Here is an 18,322-nt window from a genome sequence, read left to right on the forward strand (position 1 = left end):
GCTTGCCTAGCAAGCGCAAGGCCCTGAGTTCGGTCCTCAGCTCTGAAAAAAAAAAAAAAAATGGAAATAGCAATAAAAGTTAAATTATCTCCAGAGGTGTTATGAGGCACAATGACCTCAGGAGCACAAAACTCTTCATAAGCTAAAAAGCAAAACCCCCAAAACCAAAAGCTAAGAATCTAGACAAGCATGCACCGATTTGTGGCCCGTCAGCCACACCTCCACTCACATCAGGGCAGCTTTGACCTGCAGGTCAAGAAGGTGAGGGTCTGAAGAAAGAAGATGGCCTTTGCTCTCTGATCTTTAGACCCTTGGTGGATTTGTCACAGGCTAAGCTCTCAGGCACTTCCTGCAGAGACGGCCCTCCAGCACGACAGTTCGAGGTGCACAATTGTGGTCATGGACCTCCTCTCCGCATCACTGGTTTTCAGAAGGAACTATAGAAGATCTAGAGGGGACAGGGCTGTATGTGAAGAGGTGCCATGTGACAACAGGAGCACAGGGTGTGCTTCATGCTAATAGGTGGTTCCGTGCTATGCAAGGCCTGGCCAGTGCAGTCCTCGAATCCTGCATGAATTATGCATCCCTGCCGGCTGTTTTGATTTCCATTTCAGATAGCCATAATGATAGTAATTTTCATTTTCCTTTACTGTTCTGGAGACCATATGGGAGATTGCGTACAGAATAAAATGACTTAATTCCACAGATGTAGTTCTGTGGAAGGGACACTGTACAGTCCCAGACACTCGGAAGGGACACCGTACCAGGCAGAAGACTCATACTTGGGCAGAGAGAAACAGTGATCGGCAGGACAGAGACATGATAGGGAGCTGGCCTTATGACCTCCAGAGGGGATTTTTGCTCTGGGGAATGAAGCATGGGACCCCTGGCCCTCAGGCCTCCCTGTGTATGATGAGGAGAACCAGCCCTGTCTGGGCAGTGGGTTATCACCTTCCATGGCAGGGCCACCCAGAGAAATCCTTGTTTGTTATGTGAGTGATTGCAACACCCTGTGCTTGTTTTCACTATTAACTACAGAGAAACAAAGTTCCCACATACAGTCCCCGACCTCTCAGTGCAGTGCTCTGCTGTCTGCCTGGTGACCAGGGCTTCCAGCAGTTTTATGTGTAAAATTATACAAACACCGTTTTCATTTGGGGGATTTTGAGCATCTGTGTATGAGTGGCTCCAGGCTGCTGGGGGGGCGAGGGGGAGGGGGTAGATAGCCTGATAGCCTGGCGTGGCAGGTGTCAAGTGGAATCATCCCACAGCCAAGCTCCATAGAACATTTTCAAGCTTCTCCAGGCTGCAGCAGGATCGGAATGATAATAAGCTCTTTGAAGAGGAGATGCTCTGTTTCTTTTTTGTTTTTAGAAGCAGTGTCTGGAGTAAGCTAGGGCTTCATCTTTGTGTGAAATAAACAGTTGGAGAAGGCAACCTTGGCTTTTGATGAGTCAGCACAAAGGGCATATGCTTTGATGAGATAAAATCCAGTGAGTGGAGCCAGCCAGGGGTGTCCATCCAACATCCGGGAAGCAAGCATGTACAAGCTCTACGAGGTAGCTGGGTAGTGGTTTTAAGTCTTAGAATCATCCTCGCTGGTGTTCCCAGCCCACCCACCGAACCACCTACATCAGATTCCCAGGAAATTCTCACCAGGTCTGTGAGAGTCCCATGTGCCACTGTATCACAGTGAAGGGAGAGCTACATTCACAGGCAGCTGCTCCCAGAACAGCTGTCACATCCTCATGAGGGAGGCTGTACATCTGGGTGGAACTTGGGTTCCTCATATCCTGACTCTGATCAGCATCAAAGGAAACTTGAGTATATTCAGAGACAGCATCCTCCCCCTGTCCACACTAGCCCCACCCTGTCCTGAGCACAAAAAGCAAGATACAGGTAGGGGATGCCTCCTGAAAGTCCTCATCTTTATCCCCATCACCCCACACCAGGATCCCAGAGATTTCTGAAACATGATTTTCCTCATTAGCCTCCCATTGAACCCATTATAAGTCTAAGGTGTCCTAAGTCAGGATGGATTTAATACATGGAGAAATCAATGGTAAACTAAAACAAAGATAAAATAAAATAAAACAAACAAACAAACAAACAAACCAGTAAGTTAAACCATGGTGAGCTGAGGACGTTTTATATCACCATTGTTTTCCGTAACATTTTGCCTACTATTTCGCTGTCTAAGAGATTTGGCCAATTTTTCCAGTGATGCACCCTTATTTGAGGTCCACACTTGTTGGTGATCATGGTAACAAGAACATTAGCAACAGCAGCTGGAACAGCAGCCAGGAAGGGCCTGCTCCAGCCAGGTGGCATTCCATTGCTCTTTCACTGAACTTCCCTCCTGTCCTTCCCACTGTCTCTGCAGAGTGACTACTCCAGCGACACAGAGAGTGAGGACAACTTCCTCATGATGCCCCCACGGGACCACCTGGGGCTCAGCGTCTTCTCCATGCTCTGCTGCTTCTGGCCTTTGGGCATTGCGGCCTTCTACTTGTCCCATGAGGTAAGGCCTCTGTCAGCTGGTTATACACCCTACAGGGGGATGATGTTCACACAAGCACACCATCACCAAGGGTAGCCAAGGAAGCCTGGCCATTGTCTGCCATGAGGGGTGTCTGCATGAGATAAGCTGGGGGACCCCCAGAGGGCCAAATAGGGTTGTTAGGTGGCCTTACCTGCTGGTCACTCAGTTTTGTCCTTGTAGAAGTGATACTGTTTCAGAAACAGAACTGGCGACCAAAGCAGGCATCTACCTACCAGAGGACAGATGGCCTTTGGAGGCTTGACCTTTAAATGAGACTTGGTGTGTCACTTGTGGGGAAACATCTGGTCTAGGTTAGAGATACCATTGTAAACACAGAACCTAGCCAGAAAGGAGGGAACAGGGTTGTTTTCCTTGTCAAAGGCTCATTTTTGTAAAATATTCATATAACAGAGCCTGGTCTCCAACAGCCCATGTAGAGCCGTGCTGAGTGGGAGATCCTACAGGTACCAATTCCCAGCTTATCTTACTATATATACAGCATCCCAGACTCTACAGAATGCACGTTTTGAAAGAGGTTTTTCCTAGCAAAGAAAGAGACAGCTTTCGCAGTCTTATTCACAAAAGAAAGGCTTTGCTATGCACTAATTAAGGCTTTGCTATGCACTACCCACTGTCATTGTCCAACCAGAACAGGGAGGAAGGCAGCCCCACGTAGTAGAATACTAGAGGCTCTAGTGCATGTGGAGGTTCTCGGGGTACAAGATGACCCCTGAGGGATGCCAGGATACCCCTGCTTGCTTATAGATTCCAAGACTGAGGCTGTCAACAAGTCACTAACATACTTGAAATAGCTTTGTCCTTGTTTGAACATGGCTTTCCTGCCTGAACCAGAAGTTACTTCTTGATGGCTTCTGACTTGATGAAGTTTGGACTGGCGTGGTGAGGGGAGCCTTGCCTAGCTCTCTTTGTGCCAGCAGCATGACTCTAGCAATGGCCAGCTGCCTCCCTTTCCTAATATCCTAGGAAGAGCAAGGGTTGTGGCCCTCTTGAGGACCCGCGCTTTTTTGCAAAGACTAAGAGGCAGAGAATTGTCTCAAGATAGGAGGGAGGGTACACTTTGACGTCAAGTCAAAGCATATGGAGTCAGACAAGGAGGGTGGAGCGGGGCACAGCTCCGATTCTGTGCTGTTCTTTGGTCTAAGTTCTAGAAGATAAGCACTAGGGTGGGTGATCCTGGACCCCTAAGGTCATGCTGAGAGCTTGTTCAAGGGCCAGTCCTGGCCTGGAAGATCTGTCTAAGTGTCTCCTGTGAATGCTCTGTGAATGTTACAGACCATGAGTGCAATCAACAGTATAAACTTGTGTGGAAAGCCAGATTCCTGGGCCCAGGCAGCTGTGAGTTGAGGCAGGCTCAGATGAGCCTCACCTCCAAGGTTTACGCAGGCACTGCCCATACTGCAGATACAGCGACATGAGGGTTTGGAGAAAGACCTGTGTGTGATACTCATGGTGACTGCAGTCTGCTCCTGCCTATATAAGAAGCACCCTAAGTCTGGGCTAGACAATACGCCTTACTAATAAAGGGGAAGTCAAGACAATGAAGTGAGAAGAGCCAGCTCCTCACCCAGCTAGGGCATTGTAGATCTATCTCATGAGTTGAACATGGTACCAACTGCATCTAGACCCAGGATCTTGCACTTCGTGTCTGTGTCATCCTAGAATAAGAAGGATGTGGCTCATCTGCCCTCCTGGGTGCAGGTGCACAGGCAGCAACACGTGAAAACCTTGAGATTTGACATCAAGTTTTGAAATGGGGATGGTGCTTTTACCTCATGTTCTGCTGAGGGAGGTGTCACCTCTTCCCAGGGTATCAAACACTGGAACCCTAGATAAATGGCATGGTGTCCACACCAGAAGCCAGCTTTCATGAAACCTGCGAACTATCCCAGCCCAATGACCTGCTTCTTCACATATCCTGCAGCGAAGCCCCTGTCCTCTTCTAAGCAAGGCGAGTTGGTACCTGCACCTTTGTCCCAAAGGTGTTACAGCATTCAGAGTCTCATCTCAGACATCAAGCTGCTTTTTTATATGATAAGAGCTTCTTAAAGTTAGGTCTCAGGATTTGAAGTGTTGAATGCCTTTGGTGGTCAAGATGATTGTTATTGTTCAGCAGGAAATACAAAGCATACCTTCTGTGCCAGCTTCTAGTGACTTCTTTTGGAAGGAAAACTAAAACACTTGCAGTGGGTAGGGGTAGCTCTGTGCTGCTAGAGGAGGAAGAGGTCCTCCCAGGTCCTCTCCCTCCTCCCCAGCTTCTCTTTTCACTACATTCAGAGGGTGGGTTCCCTGCTGTGGAACCCAGAGCTGTTTTGCTGTTTCCATTAGAAATGTCTGGATGGAGTCCCCTTTGCAGGGCCTGTGTCCAAGTCTTGTCTAGATGGGGGCTTCCATGCTCAAACACTTCCCAGAGCCTCAGCCCAGCCAAAAGGCTGCTGTGCACTCTGTTTATGCCTCTGCAACCCAAACTGCAGACAGGAAAGAAATCTCCAGGCCATTTGAGGAGAGCAGGCAGCTGCCGAGAGGAGAGCACACACGGCATGGACTAGAACAGACACACTCAGAATCAAGCTCTAAATTGAATCAAAGCTGGCCTGGACATGGCCAGCTGGGACTTCTAATCCTGGGGCCTGGAGGGAGAAGCCCGGTGCCTTCTCTCCCTGGAGGTTCTTTGCAGATGTTGTCAGGGCCCTAGAGTGCTCAGCTGTGGAGCCTCAGAGGAGCTACAGCCCAGCACAGTGCTGTTCGGAAGCCAGGCTTCCCAAGGCTGTGGTGGGGCTCACAAGAAATCTTTGACATCCACATGTGGCTTTAGTTGGTTTTTTTGTTTGTTTGTTTGTTTGGGTTTTTGTTGTTTCTTTTCCTTTCTCACTGAACCTATTTCAGTGTATCCACTGACAAGTCAATTGTGCTTTTCTATTGTCAAAGCAACTCTCAGTGAGGTTACAGGAATACTACACAGGGCCATTCTGGGAAAGCGAAGGGGGAGGGTGGTGATTAAATCAGTCAGTAGTGAAAAAAAAAAATAAATCACTGTTCTGGGCTTACAAACTTGGGCTTTTGAGGTTCTGTGCTCTTCTAAGCAGATCCTTGTCGATGGGCAATCCCTCCATGACTATTTTCTGATCCACAGCATGTCATCAAAATGATTTCCACACCCAAGATTTCCCAGAGGGAGTTAGGACAGGGAGCACAATGATACCGTGCTGGGCACCACAATTGCCCAGGCTCTGTGGATCTGCAGGCAAGTGGATGCCTGGACAGAGGCAGACAGCAGACAGGAGCTCTTAAGCTATGAGAGCAGACTAACAGTAGTGACAGACTGAGCACCCACTATGCGCCAGAGACTGCACGCCACAATGTGCCCCTGCTTAAGCTCTGGTCCCTGTGGGAAGAGAATGCTTTGGGGATGCATTTTCCCTCTCCAGCACAGACCTACTCCTCTGGCCTGGGAAACTGCATTTTAACAAGCCTGCTGCCTGATTTCCTAAGCACTCAGTGTGAGCACTGGTTTCCACCCAAGTGACTTCATTCGGACAGGGATCACATATGTCTTGTTGTGGCCGAGGCTGGACTCAGAGAGGTGGAGGATAGGGAATAGGGGGATAGGGAGTTTAGAATAGAGAATCTGGCCGGGAAGCCTGCCATCCAACATTGCGCCCTGAGCTCTAACAAAGGACTTGATATAGATACAGAGTGGGGGCCAACAAAGGAAGCTTGCTGCCCACTTCGTTTTTGTGATGTCATCTGGCCCCCAAAGAGTGCCAGTTCTGTAAACCAGCTTACTGAGAAAGGTGTGGAATGCAGATTAAGTTAGAAACTGGTGCTTCCAAATGATGCTAAGGGTAGAGATAAGTCCCACAGTTTGCTGAGTAACTGCTTTAAGCCATTTAATGCCCACACTTATCTTCTTTAATCCTCCAATAAATCTAAAAGTGAAAAATTAATATCTCCATTGAAATGGAAAAAAGTTTCAAGGATTAAAACAACTTCCAGATCTCATAAAGGTGTAAGTATGGGGGCGCATGAGGCTGAACACCAGACTTCTGTCCTTTAAAGCAGAATCTGCTGCAGCAGAACCCCTTTGTCTATGTGCAAACACTCCTAGAACCACAGGACTCCCTCCTCAATCCTCTGTCCCCACCTCCCACTTCAAGAATGCCTGGCACAGGGATCCCAGGGGAAACACGGTCATGCTTGACTTTGTGGCCCTGCACTCCGTCCCTTGGAACAGATGGTGACCTGAAACTGCAGCTGGACACACTCCCCAGGGGCCTTGGGTCTGGATCTGCACCACAGGCCCTGAGGTTACATGTGTGAGGTGACTAGCAGAATCTTCTCTTTAAGACATTTATTATGCCTTGATTTCATTTCATTTCATGAAATGCTTCTTTCCTTTACTAACTGCAACATTACAGCAATAATTAAATGGGAGATGGGTACTTAGAACCCGATTAGGAATTTCATGAATAGTGCCAGCAAAGGGAACCAGGAAATGAGGGGGGAAGGGAACCTTCTTCTGGGGGAACAGGGATCCTGCAGAGCTGGTCAACATCGCCTTGAAATGTACCCATGAGTCTGTGTTTATTAAACACACAGAATGTGTCAGCTCTGATCCAGGGATCTGCAGTAAACAAGACAGGTCAAGCTCCCCATTCATAGAGTTGGCATTCCAGTGAAGTCAGGCAGTGGAAAAACAAGAATAAAACCACAGGAGTATGCAGGGGAAAGATAACATTGCAAATGGATATGGGAGATAAATTTTAAGGAGTGGCCACAGAGGGACTGCTAAGGAGGTGACATTTCATGACAAAGCCATAGGCCTAAGCCAAGAGGTGCTCTTGAGAAAAGCCTTCCTGGCAGAGACAATCAGTATAAAAGCTCTGTGATAGGAACTAGACTGGCACACATGAAGAATGACCTGGTATGATTGAAGCCAGGAGACTACTGGGTGTGAGAGTTGGAAACTAGGACAGAGGAACAGGTAGGAATGTGTAAGTAGACCCAAGGATCTTATCTGTTAAAAATGAGTTGGGCTCTGATTTGGGCATGCGGAGCCATGTGGTATTGCCGCAGAAGGCAGCAGAGCCCCAAAGTTAAAGGTGTTACCATAATCCAGAAGAAAACCAGTGGGGCTGGACCACTTCTACTACCAGGGATTTAATAAGTAGACTGGAATGCCTTTTAGAAGAATGACCTATGAGTTTGTGTTGTGACATGAAGAGGCAGAGGGATGGGGCCCCTGGAGAGGGAAGATTATACAGCAGGAAGACAGGCATGTAAAAGGAGCAGGGCGGGTCTTGTCTTGACTTCAGCTAGTGTGTTAGCATGGAAGAGAGGCACAGAGCAGGTGGATTGGATGTGTGGCTTGGGTTTCAGGGGAGAGGTCTGAGTACAAACATGAGCCAGGACAGAGCTAAGCCTTAAGCACTAAAGGGAGCAGTGAAGAGGTGAGTGATCATTGGAAAGTCCTCAGGGACTGGAGGGAGGGGGCAATCTGAGGAGTAGACTCCAGAGGGTATGGGACAGAACCCTTCCACACCCAGAGAACCATGCCATGGAGAATGGAACAGTAGGCCCTGCACAGGAAGGAGCCGTGGGTTCTGGGGCATTCTAGTTTCTTGATCTCCCCTGGAGCTCTACCCATGCCTATGATGCCTCTGTAAGTCTATTGCACTTCAGTTAAAAGGATGCAAGCTTACATGGGAGACAGCGATTGAATGTGGTGCGCAGAGCAACATCTTTTGAAGTTTGCTATGAATAGAAATAGGGTAATATTTAATGTTACTGAAGAGATGTAAATGGCAGCCTTTTTGTTTATTTGCTTATTTAATTTTGTAATGCTAGACATCCAACCCAAGACATCCAGCATACTAGGCAGACTACCACTGAGCTCCACTCTAGCCACTGTTTGTTGCACATGTATGTATAGTGTGTGTTCAAAGAAATCAAATAGAATAAGACGTGGGTGTTCAATGTAGGAACTGATGGGAGAATATTGCTGGAGAGATCCTATGTGATAGGGGTGGGCAAGCATGAGAAGTAGAAAGGCCATTGTCCTCAGAGTCCCAGGATTTATCCCTAGTCATAGACAGAACAAGAGCATGGTAGATGTGTGAGGGAGCTTAGAGAAGGGGAACCTTCACCTAGAGGTCCTAGACAGGCCTGAGCTGAAATGAAGAAGTCTTCCTCAGAGGAAGAAGGGAGTCTGAGAGGTAGGACCTGAACAAGGAGAGCACAGGATGGAAAGAAAGGGCTGGAGAATTTAGAAACCAAGATGCTGGACAGGGAGGTGTGCATGTGCCAGGCTTACCCCAGCTGTGCTGATGGGCAGAGGGCCACAGTCTTGTGAGCAGAGAGTGATCCTTCTGTGCATTTGCTAGGGAGAGTAAGAGCTCAGGGCATGGCCCCTGTCCTAGTTAGGGAGGCTGAGCCACATAGAAGGGAGGAAGGGGGAGGTAGGGAGGGCACTAGAAAAATGGAGTGGCTGGTCCCAGAATCCTGTCCACAGCTTTCTTAGCCACCTTGGGATTAGGCTCAGTGAGTTCTGAACTTGAGACTGACTTGACCCACAACTGCCATGTTAGAGGAAGCGTAAGTCTCACTTTAGACAAAAGGTGTCATGTAGAGAGGAGAACACTGCAGGTCTATACATCCCTTCCTCTTATCCCCAGAGAAACAACAGTCCTCGCAGGAGCCTTCACAGCCTCATTGTTCTTACCTCTCAACCCTGTCTGTTCTGGGTCCTGGTAACTAACAGGAGACAACCAAGTTAAACCAAGTTTGATACCAAGGACTAAAAGTATTTATGTTTTCTCTGGAGTTTGACGCTCTCTACAATGTAGAACAAGCATGTCCCAGCCTCCTTCTAAACAAGGCTCCACAAGTTCTTAAAAGGTGAGGAGAAATATCACATGGTTTGAATGTGAAATCTACCACCAAATATTCTCTAGTAGACCACATCAAGAGGGACATCCTCATCCTCAAGGGACATGAGTGTGTGTCCCTTCTGTCTTTACCTAGACACTAATGCTAGTTCCATATGGCTAGTTCGTGAGATTGTCAGTGTTTTCAGCCCATTTTCTGGAAAAAACCAAAGCCAAAGGTTTCTTTGGACTGCCACCAGGACTTTGCTTAGAGAGTAGGTGTGGCTCTTGACAGAACACCAGATGATGCCATCTGTGGCTGGGCTTTTGCCCATGTCTAGTCCATGCTTGATTGGTTGATGAGCTGATCCACAAGGATTAGGGCTGGGATTGTGTGGGGATGTGCCACATTTGCCAGTTTTTTTTTTTAAATGGAAAAAAATGCAAGGTTGGTAAGATGCCTTGAAAATCTATTAGAGCAAATTGTTGGGACTTTTCCTCCATTTGCCAAACTGCAGGCAGAATAACTCAGGTTTCTTGTATTTATTTATGTGTTTCTTTTTGCCAAGAGCTCCTTTCAAAAAGATTGGACGGGACGTCTCCAGTGACGGTCTTACCCTCACCTGAGAGTTTTGTCTTCAGGGATTACTCTTCCTCACTGCTTGTCTAGTGGATCCCTGTTCCATCCGTAGTTCCACCGGGCACCTGGACAATCACTTCTGGTCCCCAGCTCAACCTCAAGCCCCATTCTTTCTCTGCCTTGTTTGTGAGGTGTCACTACTCACACAGCACCCACAAGCCTGGGGAACAGACTCTACGGGAGTGGATGGGCCTAGCCCATCCAAGAAGACACGGGAGTGTCAATGCCTGGCACAGGTATATACTGAGTGCAGAAGGTTCTGCACCTTCAGGAAGATCAGGGGGAAGATCTGTTTTCATTCTCTTCCTTCTTTCCTTCCTTCCTCCCTCCCTTCCTTCCTTCCTTCCTTCCTTCCTTCCTTCTTTTCTTCCATTTTTCCTTCCTTCCCAAACCATGCCCCTGCACCCTCTCTCTAGTCATCTTCTACCATACATTTGGAGGGATCCTGGCAGTCCCCCCCCCCCCGCCAGAAAACAGGTGATGGAGGTTCACTCTGAAGTTTGAGAGAGGAGGCTGACTTTATGCTCTGGAAAGGGGTTACACATGCTTTCTTATCCCTGTGCTGAGGTCTCAGGGCTTGGCTTCCTTCCCAGGGCTCTGTCCTCCCACCTATCCTCTCTATTAATCAAACAGTATTAAACAGTATAGTAAAGTGTTGCATTTCTTCTAATGTTTCTTCCAACTTTGAAATTTTCACCTTGACCTGGAGTGAAACTCTTTCCCAGAGAGGCTAAGCAGGTCTTCAGAAGTCACAGCTGGTGCTCAGGCCACTGTGTCTCCCGGGGACACTGAGATGTCCCTTGTGCTAAATAACAAATGAGCTAGAATGAATGAGCTAGAGATGGTGAGCCCTAAGAAGATCTTTGAGCCTCAAAACTCTTCCAGTCTCCTCAAAACTGCAGCACCGTTGGACCTCTACTGACTTATTTGGAGGTGCACATTGAGGCCAGCACAGTGAAGGACAATGAAAAGAGGCTTGGGAATAGAGAGAAGAGGGAAGGCTGGTACTTAAACAGTGATGGCCCTGAGTCCCCAGCACAGCCTGCTACTGGCCACCCAAGGTCTCATGACAAACTTGGCAGCTGAGGGCTGGGGAGAGAAATGATAATCCAGGTCCCAAAGGACATGTCCAAGGTCTGGTCCTTAGGGACCTGTGCCCTATGCTCCCAGTCTGCACTATCTGGCTCCTTCAGAACCTACGGGTTATTTTAAAAAAGGAAAAAGGGCGCCAGGCGGTGGTGGCGCACGCCTTTAATCCCAGCACTCGGGAGGTAGAGCCAGGCGGATCTCTGTGAGTTCGAGGCCATCCTGGGCTACCAAGTGAGTTGTTCCAGGAAAGGCGCAAAGCTACACAGAAAAACCCTGGCTCAAAAAAAAAAAAAAAGGAAAAAGGGCTGAAAGGTAATAAGTTTTCTGTATAATGTGATAATAGGTTTCTTCATTGACGCAATATGCCAGATCAAGCCAAATTTAAAAAGTGAAAGAACGGGTATATTTGAGCAAAGCAACTCCCAGGTGAGCCCTCTGGTCCCAGAGATTGGGGCTGGAGAAAGTTACACAACAGAACTAACGCAGGGAGCATATATACCCTGTAGGTGAGGGGTGATGACGTGTCCTCCACCAGCTGGGTTTGTGCCCAAGTATGGTCAAACGCTGACTGCTTTAGGCAGGGTCCTGGGCTGCTGACAACTTCAAGGGAGGAGCTGTCATAGCCGCCAAGAATTCGGAACTGGGCTTTTTGGCACCTTTTCTTTCTTGGAGATTCTCTGAGAGGGCGGGTTTGGAGAGGGAGGAATGGGGCTCCCTGGATCAAATCAGTGGTATTCTTGCTGCTTTCTACACGTGTCATCATGTTCGTGTATTGAATACAAATATAATTATATTAACTAAGAAAATACTCATTGATTTATTTACTTATTTATTTATTGGGAGACAGGATCTCATTATGTAGCCCAACCTTGCCTTAAGAACGCATACAACCTTACTCCTTCTATATCCTGTATACTGAAATTAATGCTGTGCCATCAAGATGGTTTATAAATTGTCTTAAAGCAAGTGGCCAAGTAATCATCACTAAACTTAAGAAATAGAATCCTCCTGAGACCCTCAGGATGGAAGAACTGGATGCCCTTTCCTAGCTTCTACCTTATCAAAATCCTGAGCCCACCCAAGCTCCTTGGGGCTCAGATGCCTCCTGAGGCAGCAATGTTACTGCTGCATCCTGCAGGCACTTGTCTGCATTGGCTTCATCTTCCAGTTGGTTTGATCCTCATCTTCCCGCAGTCTGTGACTCTCCACTTGATGGTGCTCCACCTGCTTAAAGTACGGAGTTTCCCTGCAAGTGAATCTGCTGGTGGTGAACCCTCTCAGTTCTGCGCCTTTGGAAATAATCCTCTTGTCACTTTGACCCTTGCAGGTGTGAGTGCCTGGTGTGGAACTCTAACCAAATCTCTCTCTTCCGTGTCTCAACTTCTGCCAAACCATCCCCAGAGTGATAACCTTGGGTTTGGACTTTGACGAGTTTTAAGAATTCTGTGTCTGCTTCCTCAGCTAGGCTTTTTCTGTGTTTCACTCACCTTCCCAGATTTCTGAGCCATCTCTTGATCACAGTTTCTTGATCATAGCGAGCAGGTGTTTTATGGATGTTGCCTGACGGGATTCACTTCCCTTTACCTCCCACTACTTAGCTCTCTGAAGCTCTCAGGACAGTGGCTGTTTTTCCAAGATCACCCTTTTTCGTGGGCTCCAGACTTAAACTTGTATCTCTCCTATCCCATAGAGTAGCAAAGACATGCCTTCTTGGGCACCTCTGTGGGTAAAGCAACAGTGTCCCCATGAGTCTTGCTCACTCCTCTAGTTTCCTGGCCTCCCCCTAATCTTGGCCTTGCAATCATTCATCTTATTCTTTGTTGCTTGCTAAAAATAGCTTTTATTTTCTCCATGAGATTTTTAGAGGCCATCTATTAAAAGACTACTAGTCTGCCACTACCCAAAGCAGGAGTCTGCGCTTCTGTCTCTTTATTTAAATGAATAATATCCTCCTTTTCCAGTATCATTATTTTAACTTAGACTGGTGAAGTCTTATATGAGGGATTTCAATTATCTGTTGCTCAAATTCCTGTCCCTTTTGGTGCTAATTGAAACTTAGGCTGTGTTGTCCTGCATGGATAACCAAGTGCAATCTACTGGGGCTGAATTGTGTGAGAAATCTGGCAATCCCCAGTACTTCTCATTCAACAGCCAAGGAGGAAAACATCCCTACTTCAATAATACAGAGAAGCACCAAGCCTCACTAAGTTCTCACTAAGGACAGTTGTTTGTATCTGATGGAGAGATCGAGGAACAGTGTCTGGTAAAGGTGTCAGACATAGTTGGGCAGGGCTGGCCACAGCAAAGAGCAAATCCAGCCATGGCAGTGCTCTGAGTGAAGGCCTTATGGAATCCAGTGGGCAGCCAGGACTCACGCCACTGGAGCCTCTAGACCTTTCGAGGCAGAGCCAGTGTGTTCTCTAAGCCATTCCCCAGGAAGGAGTAGGCTGCTGATGGTCAGGGGAAACTAATCCGAGAAGATCTAAGCCCTTGGGCCTTCAGTTCCTTCCTGGAAATATGACAGAAGTGACCAGAGTAGGACATTGACTTGAGAAGGCACACTTTATGTAGTAGAAAGTTGGCTGACTAAAAGGTGGGGTCTGAGAGCCCTACAGACAGACAAACAAGAATTGTCCCTGATGGGCACAGCATTTAAAACCAGGTAGAATTCCACTGCCAAGTACAGCATCAAGAAACAATGGGTGGAAACAGAGTTTTCTGAAATTGACTTACCCAGAAAGAGAGCAGAGCCCCTGGTCAGGCCCTGCCTGGGCGGGTACTGTGTAGACCTAAAACACACCTGGACTTGCTGAAGATGGATGCTGAGAGCGAAGCACTCAGGCTGTTTGCGCCTCACTTCACTCCATGGTGCACCTTTGACTAATACCTTGGCCTCTCTCAAACATCTAAACCAAAACTGACAGGATAGTTTCAGAAACTATCACCTATCTGCCTTTCTCTTAGAAAAACAAGGAAGTATGTTTATGTTTACCTCTCTAAACCTGGGCACAGAGACAGGCTTAAAAATACCTTTTATTTTTTATTGTTCAATATTGTGGCTCAGAACTTGTGACTCACATGAACCTGGAGGCTGTGTGCTCCACTCTGGGATAGTGTATGCTACAGTCACAGATCTTAGGAGGCAATGCCCTTTGTACCCCACCATCTGCCTCCTGTGACCTCGAGTGTATTACTCTTCAATGTCACTAGATGTAGAGTAAATTGGATCCTATGGCTGAATGCACCCCATAAGCACTGGCTGATTTCATCAGCTCGAGGTTTAATTGTGCACCTGAGAGCCACAGCCATCCAGGCAGGGAGTTTGGGCTCGTCTTCTGAAAGTCAGGAGATTGCTGTAATGGGAAGGGAAAGTGTCCCAGCTCTGAGAGGGGTGGGGAACAGGGGACAGGGCAACACTGGGAGATTGTTGACAAGGACAGAGTGGGTAGAGAGCTGGGATACCTCAGCCTCCCCAGGCAAGTGACACAAAAGTGAAGGTGACAGTGAAGGAACTGTGATAGCCTTTAAACCCAGGCAGGCTCAAGAACAGCACTGGGTCTTCAGGCAGGAAAATCGAAAAGCCTGACAGAGGGGACAGTGTGTCAGGTGGACATGTCATACCTGCATCAAGAGACTGCATTCAGCTCAACAGGCGTCAACTGTGAGCTCTCTCCCACCTCTCCTTTCCCTCCCTCTCTGCTTTTCTTCCTTCCTCTGTCTCCCCTTCCCCATCTCTATCTCTATTTCCATATGAATATTTAATATGCTGATTGTAGCATCTAAGAGTTGTTTTGCAACTTCTGGATTTAAACAGTTCCACATAAATATTAATGACCTGATATAGTGGAGACAGATCAGATTTCTGATTCCCACCTCCTTCCACAGAATCTATGCTGTAGATGAGGCACTGATTCAAAAAAAAAAAAAAAGAAAAGAAAAGAAAAGAAAAAAGAAATTTGTTTGGATGAATAAGTGAACAAATCCTGTCTGTTTTTTTTTCCCTGTGGCATGTTGAACGAATTTTTTTTTTCAGTTGTAGGAAAGCTTTGTCTAGATAATTAGTGCTGATTTTGTGATTAGTGGTGTATAGTAGAGAACGAACATGTGTTGACTGTTGAAGGCAGGGTTGGTGCTCTGCGGACATTTTGGCACCCAGAGTTGAAATATTGATGTGTTACATTGTATATTCTTCTGTCTAGGCTTAGGGTTTGCTCTGAGTATGTTTCCAGTGTGTGATGCTTTTTGGTAAATGGTGTCACCGAAGCTATTAATTAGAGTGTAGCATGCCTCCAGCAACAGAGGAGTTCGCACACCTCTTTTGCCTCTCTTCAAATACTGAGCCCTCTGGATGGGTCCTTTGGCACCATGAAGGCACAATGCCAGAAGCTCCTGGTTTGGAGATAGTATCGTTGGCCATTTCTGAGAGTGCTAGGTCCTGTTTAGCCAGAGCCTGGGACACACTTGCATTCAGGAATGCTCTGATTGGTCACAGCCTCCCCAAAGCATCTTCACAAGTGTCTCTTGCATAGCACCACGGACTCCCATGCCAACATCCAATGGCCTCTGTCTGGTCTCAAGGCTCTGTCTGTATTCAGAGACATGACTGTGATGCTGTGATCAGTGAATAGATATTCTTGCCTTCTAAGCTGGTGTGGCTATCAGGACTGGCCTATCCTACTACAGGCAATGACTCACAAACTGGGTTTTATAGAAGCCATTTTGTCATGAAATTTCAATCTTAGGTTATGATAACCAATTAATATTTTCTCCAATAGGTAAACCCACATGAATAATGCAGAAGTAATATAAAACACTAGCAATGTTGTCTTCTAAATCCAACCTCAAGAGAGAGGATCCATCTCCCACCTTAGGACCCACTTTAAATGGAAGCACTCGAAGGTGCTCACATTCAAACCGCTCTCACAGAGTTCACAAACTCTGGAAAGAGGACCAAACACATCGCATTTGGCAGGAGCCTACAGGAACTTAAGCATGCTTTTTGTGGGTGAGCCACTGATTAAGAGGCCACGGAAACTACTTTTCCTTGTGGGAAGGGAAGTTTTCAGGCATGCACGAGGTAGTAGGCTCTAACAGATGTCTCTTGGTGTGGCCAGGAATCTTAGGAAAGACTAGGATGAAAAGCAACACAGTCAGGATGCAAAGATTGCCAGCAGTGGTGATAATACAAATCCTGTGTTTTGAATCCCCAACACCCACATAAAAAGCCAGGCAAAGAGTGAATGTCTGGCTTATACACAGCATGCTGACACACAGGAATATGTAAATACACCATATCCATTCACACATGCATACAGGCACACACACACACACACACACACACACACACACACACACACACACCCTCACATGCACACACAAGTTATAATTGCATTCTTCTTGACAATTAGGTTTTTACATGATTTTGTTGCTGGTGTTTGGGGTTAGGTTTAAGTGCTTCCAGGTTCTTGACCTCTTATTCAAGGAAATTAATTAAACCCACATAGATTTACAAAAGTACCAAGAAACTTTACTTAAGGCAAAGCAATTGGAAAACCCCAAACATACTGCAAGGGAGCAGAGACCATGTGAGCAAAAATGTTTAAGAGCTCCAGTTATTGTTTGTGGCTTTTTATGGGGTTCAAGAGAAGGAGTTTAGTTACTATGGTTTAATGAGCATAGATCTCTGTTTTGACTAATAAATTATATCATATAATCATTTTTCTACTACCATATTCCTCCCCATAATGCATCTGACTTTAACCATATACATGCCAAATTATGTATAGATATAAAATGGTAAATAAAGGATTATTCCTAAAAGTTTACTTCAGGCCTTACTGAAGTTTACATGTGCCTTACTGCCCATGTGCCCAAAACCAGTTCAGTCTGGATCCTACCCCTGCTACTCTGTTCTGGAATGTATTGGGAATACATTTGAATAGAAACTGACAAAACTTGATGGCTATTAAGGAGAGGAGAAACTTATCCATGTGCTGAAAGTGGGGTGTATCAATGGCATTATGCAGGTAGGGATTTAAGGTTACTAAGTACATTGTTCATAGAAGGGGAAGTGTGCATAGTACTTCTGGTAATAGGCTACCACTTTCATTGCTAGTAAAGGCAGTACATAGCCCAAACCAAGTACAGTCTCAAATTACTAAACTATTTTCTATGCTTGCCTGCCTCAGTTGGTTTGAGAACATTCTGAGTTGATATGACAGAAGACAACCAAATCTCAAAAACCCCTTGCTAGCTCACACGGCATTTTATGTATGTCGATCACATTGCCACCTGCCGATCTGTGCTGAACCATACAGAGCAAGAGTTTGCACCCAGGCTTAGCACTCCTTAGCACTCAAGGTAGCACTCTTGGCAGTGCCCCTCCCTCCTTGCCTCCTGGCTCAGCTTTAGCATCTTCCAGCATTTGAGAGTTATGAAGAACCTAGACTCAGAGTCTAGCAAATGTTGATTTAAAGCTGACAAAACCATCTCAGGCACATGTGATCTGAGCATGCTGCCATACCCTCATACCCCTTCAGTTTTTCTGTTGTCCTTAAGACAGGGCACTCAATTTGTAGTCTGTCCAGATGGTAGTTCAAAGAGCCATAGCTTCTTAAAGCCCACCTTAAGCATTCATTAAGGTTGGTCTCTATGAACATCATCTAAGCATTGTGTATCTAAGGCCAATGAATAGTGAGCCCTTTGGTACCTTTGATTTTGTTTCATAATTGCTGTTGTTGTTTTTTGAGACAAGGTCTTACTATGTAGCCTTTACTGGCCTGGAACTCTGTATGTAGACCTGGCTGGCCTCACTCACCTACCTCCACCTCTGGGATTAAAGGTAGCACCGTCACACCCAGCAATTTACTGTTCTTCTGAGACAGGGTCCTACTCTCTATGTAGCCCAGGCTAATCCAGAACTCATTATGTAGCCCAAATTGCCTCTAACTTGTAGCAGTCATCCTGCCTTAGCCACCCAAGTGCTAGAATTATTTACACGCAGCATTACACACAGTCTTAAACTCAACTTTAAAATCAACATTTTATAATGTTGAACATCTTGGGCCTGATCACAGCAAGTGTGGAAAATGTTCTGCACTCTTTCAGAACTGTCACACAGAGTATGAAAAAAGAAAAGGATCTTCTAAAGGATGAATCTTCATCCAC

General features: G+C 46.5%; 1 protein-coding gene across 1 annotated transcript in view; it reads left to right on the plus strand.

Moving 5' to 3' along the window:
* Syndig1 (synapse differentiation inducing 1) overlaps positions 1-18,322 on the plus strand; it is a 163,709-nt gene that overhangs the window by 89,829 nt on the left and 55,558 nt on the right. The window contains exon 3 of the mRNA XM_059259649.1: positions 2,384-2,521. Within this exon, the coding sequence (XP_059115632.1) occupies positions 2,384-2,521 (138 nt within the window). The remainder of the gene's footprint in view (positions 1-2,383; positions 2,522-18,322) is intronic.

This window comes from Peromyscus eremicus, chromosome 4 (genome assembly GCF_949786415.1).
Source record: "Peromyscus eremicus chromosome 4, PerEre_H2_v1, whole genome shotgun sequence".
In the NCBI taxonomy this organism is placed as follows: Eukaryota; Metazoa; Chordata; class Mammalia; order Rodentia; family Cricetidae; genus Peromyscus; species Peromyscus eremicus.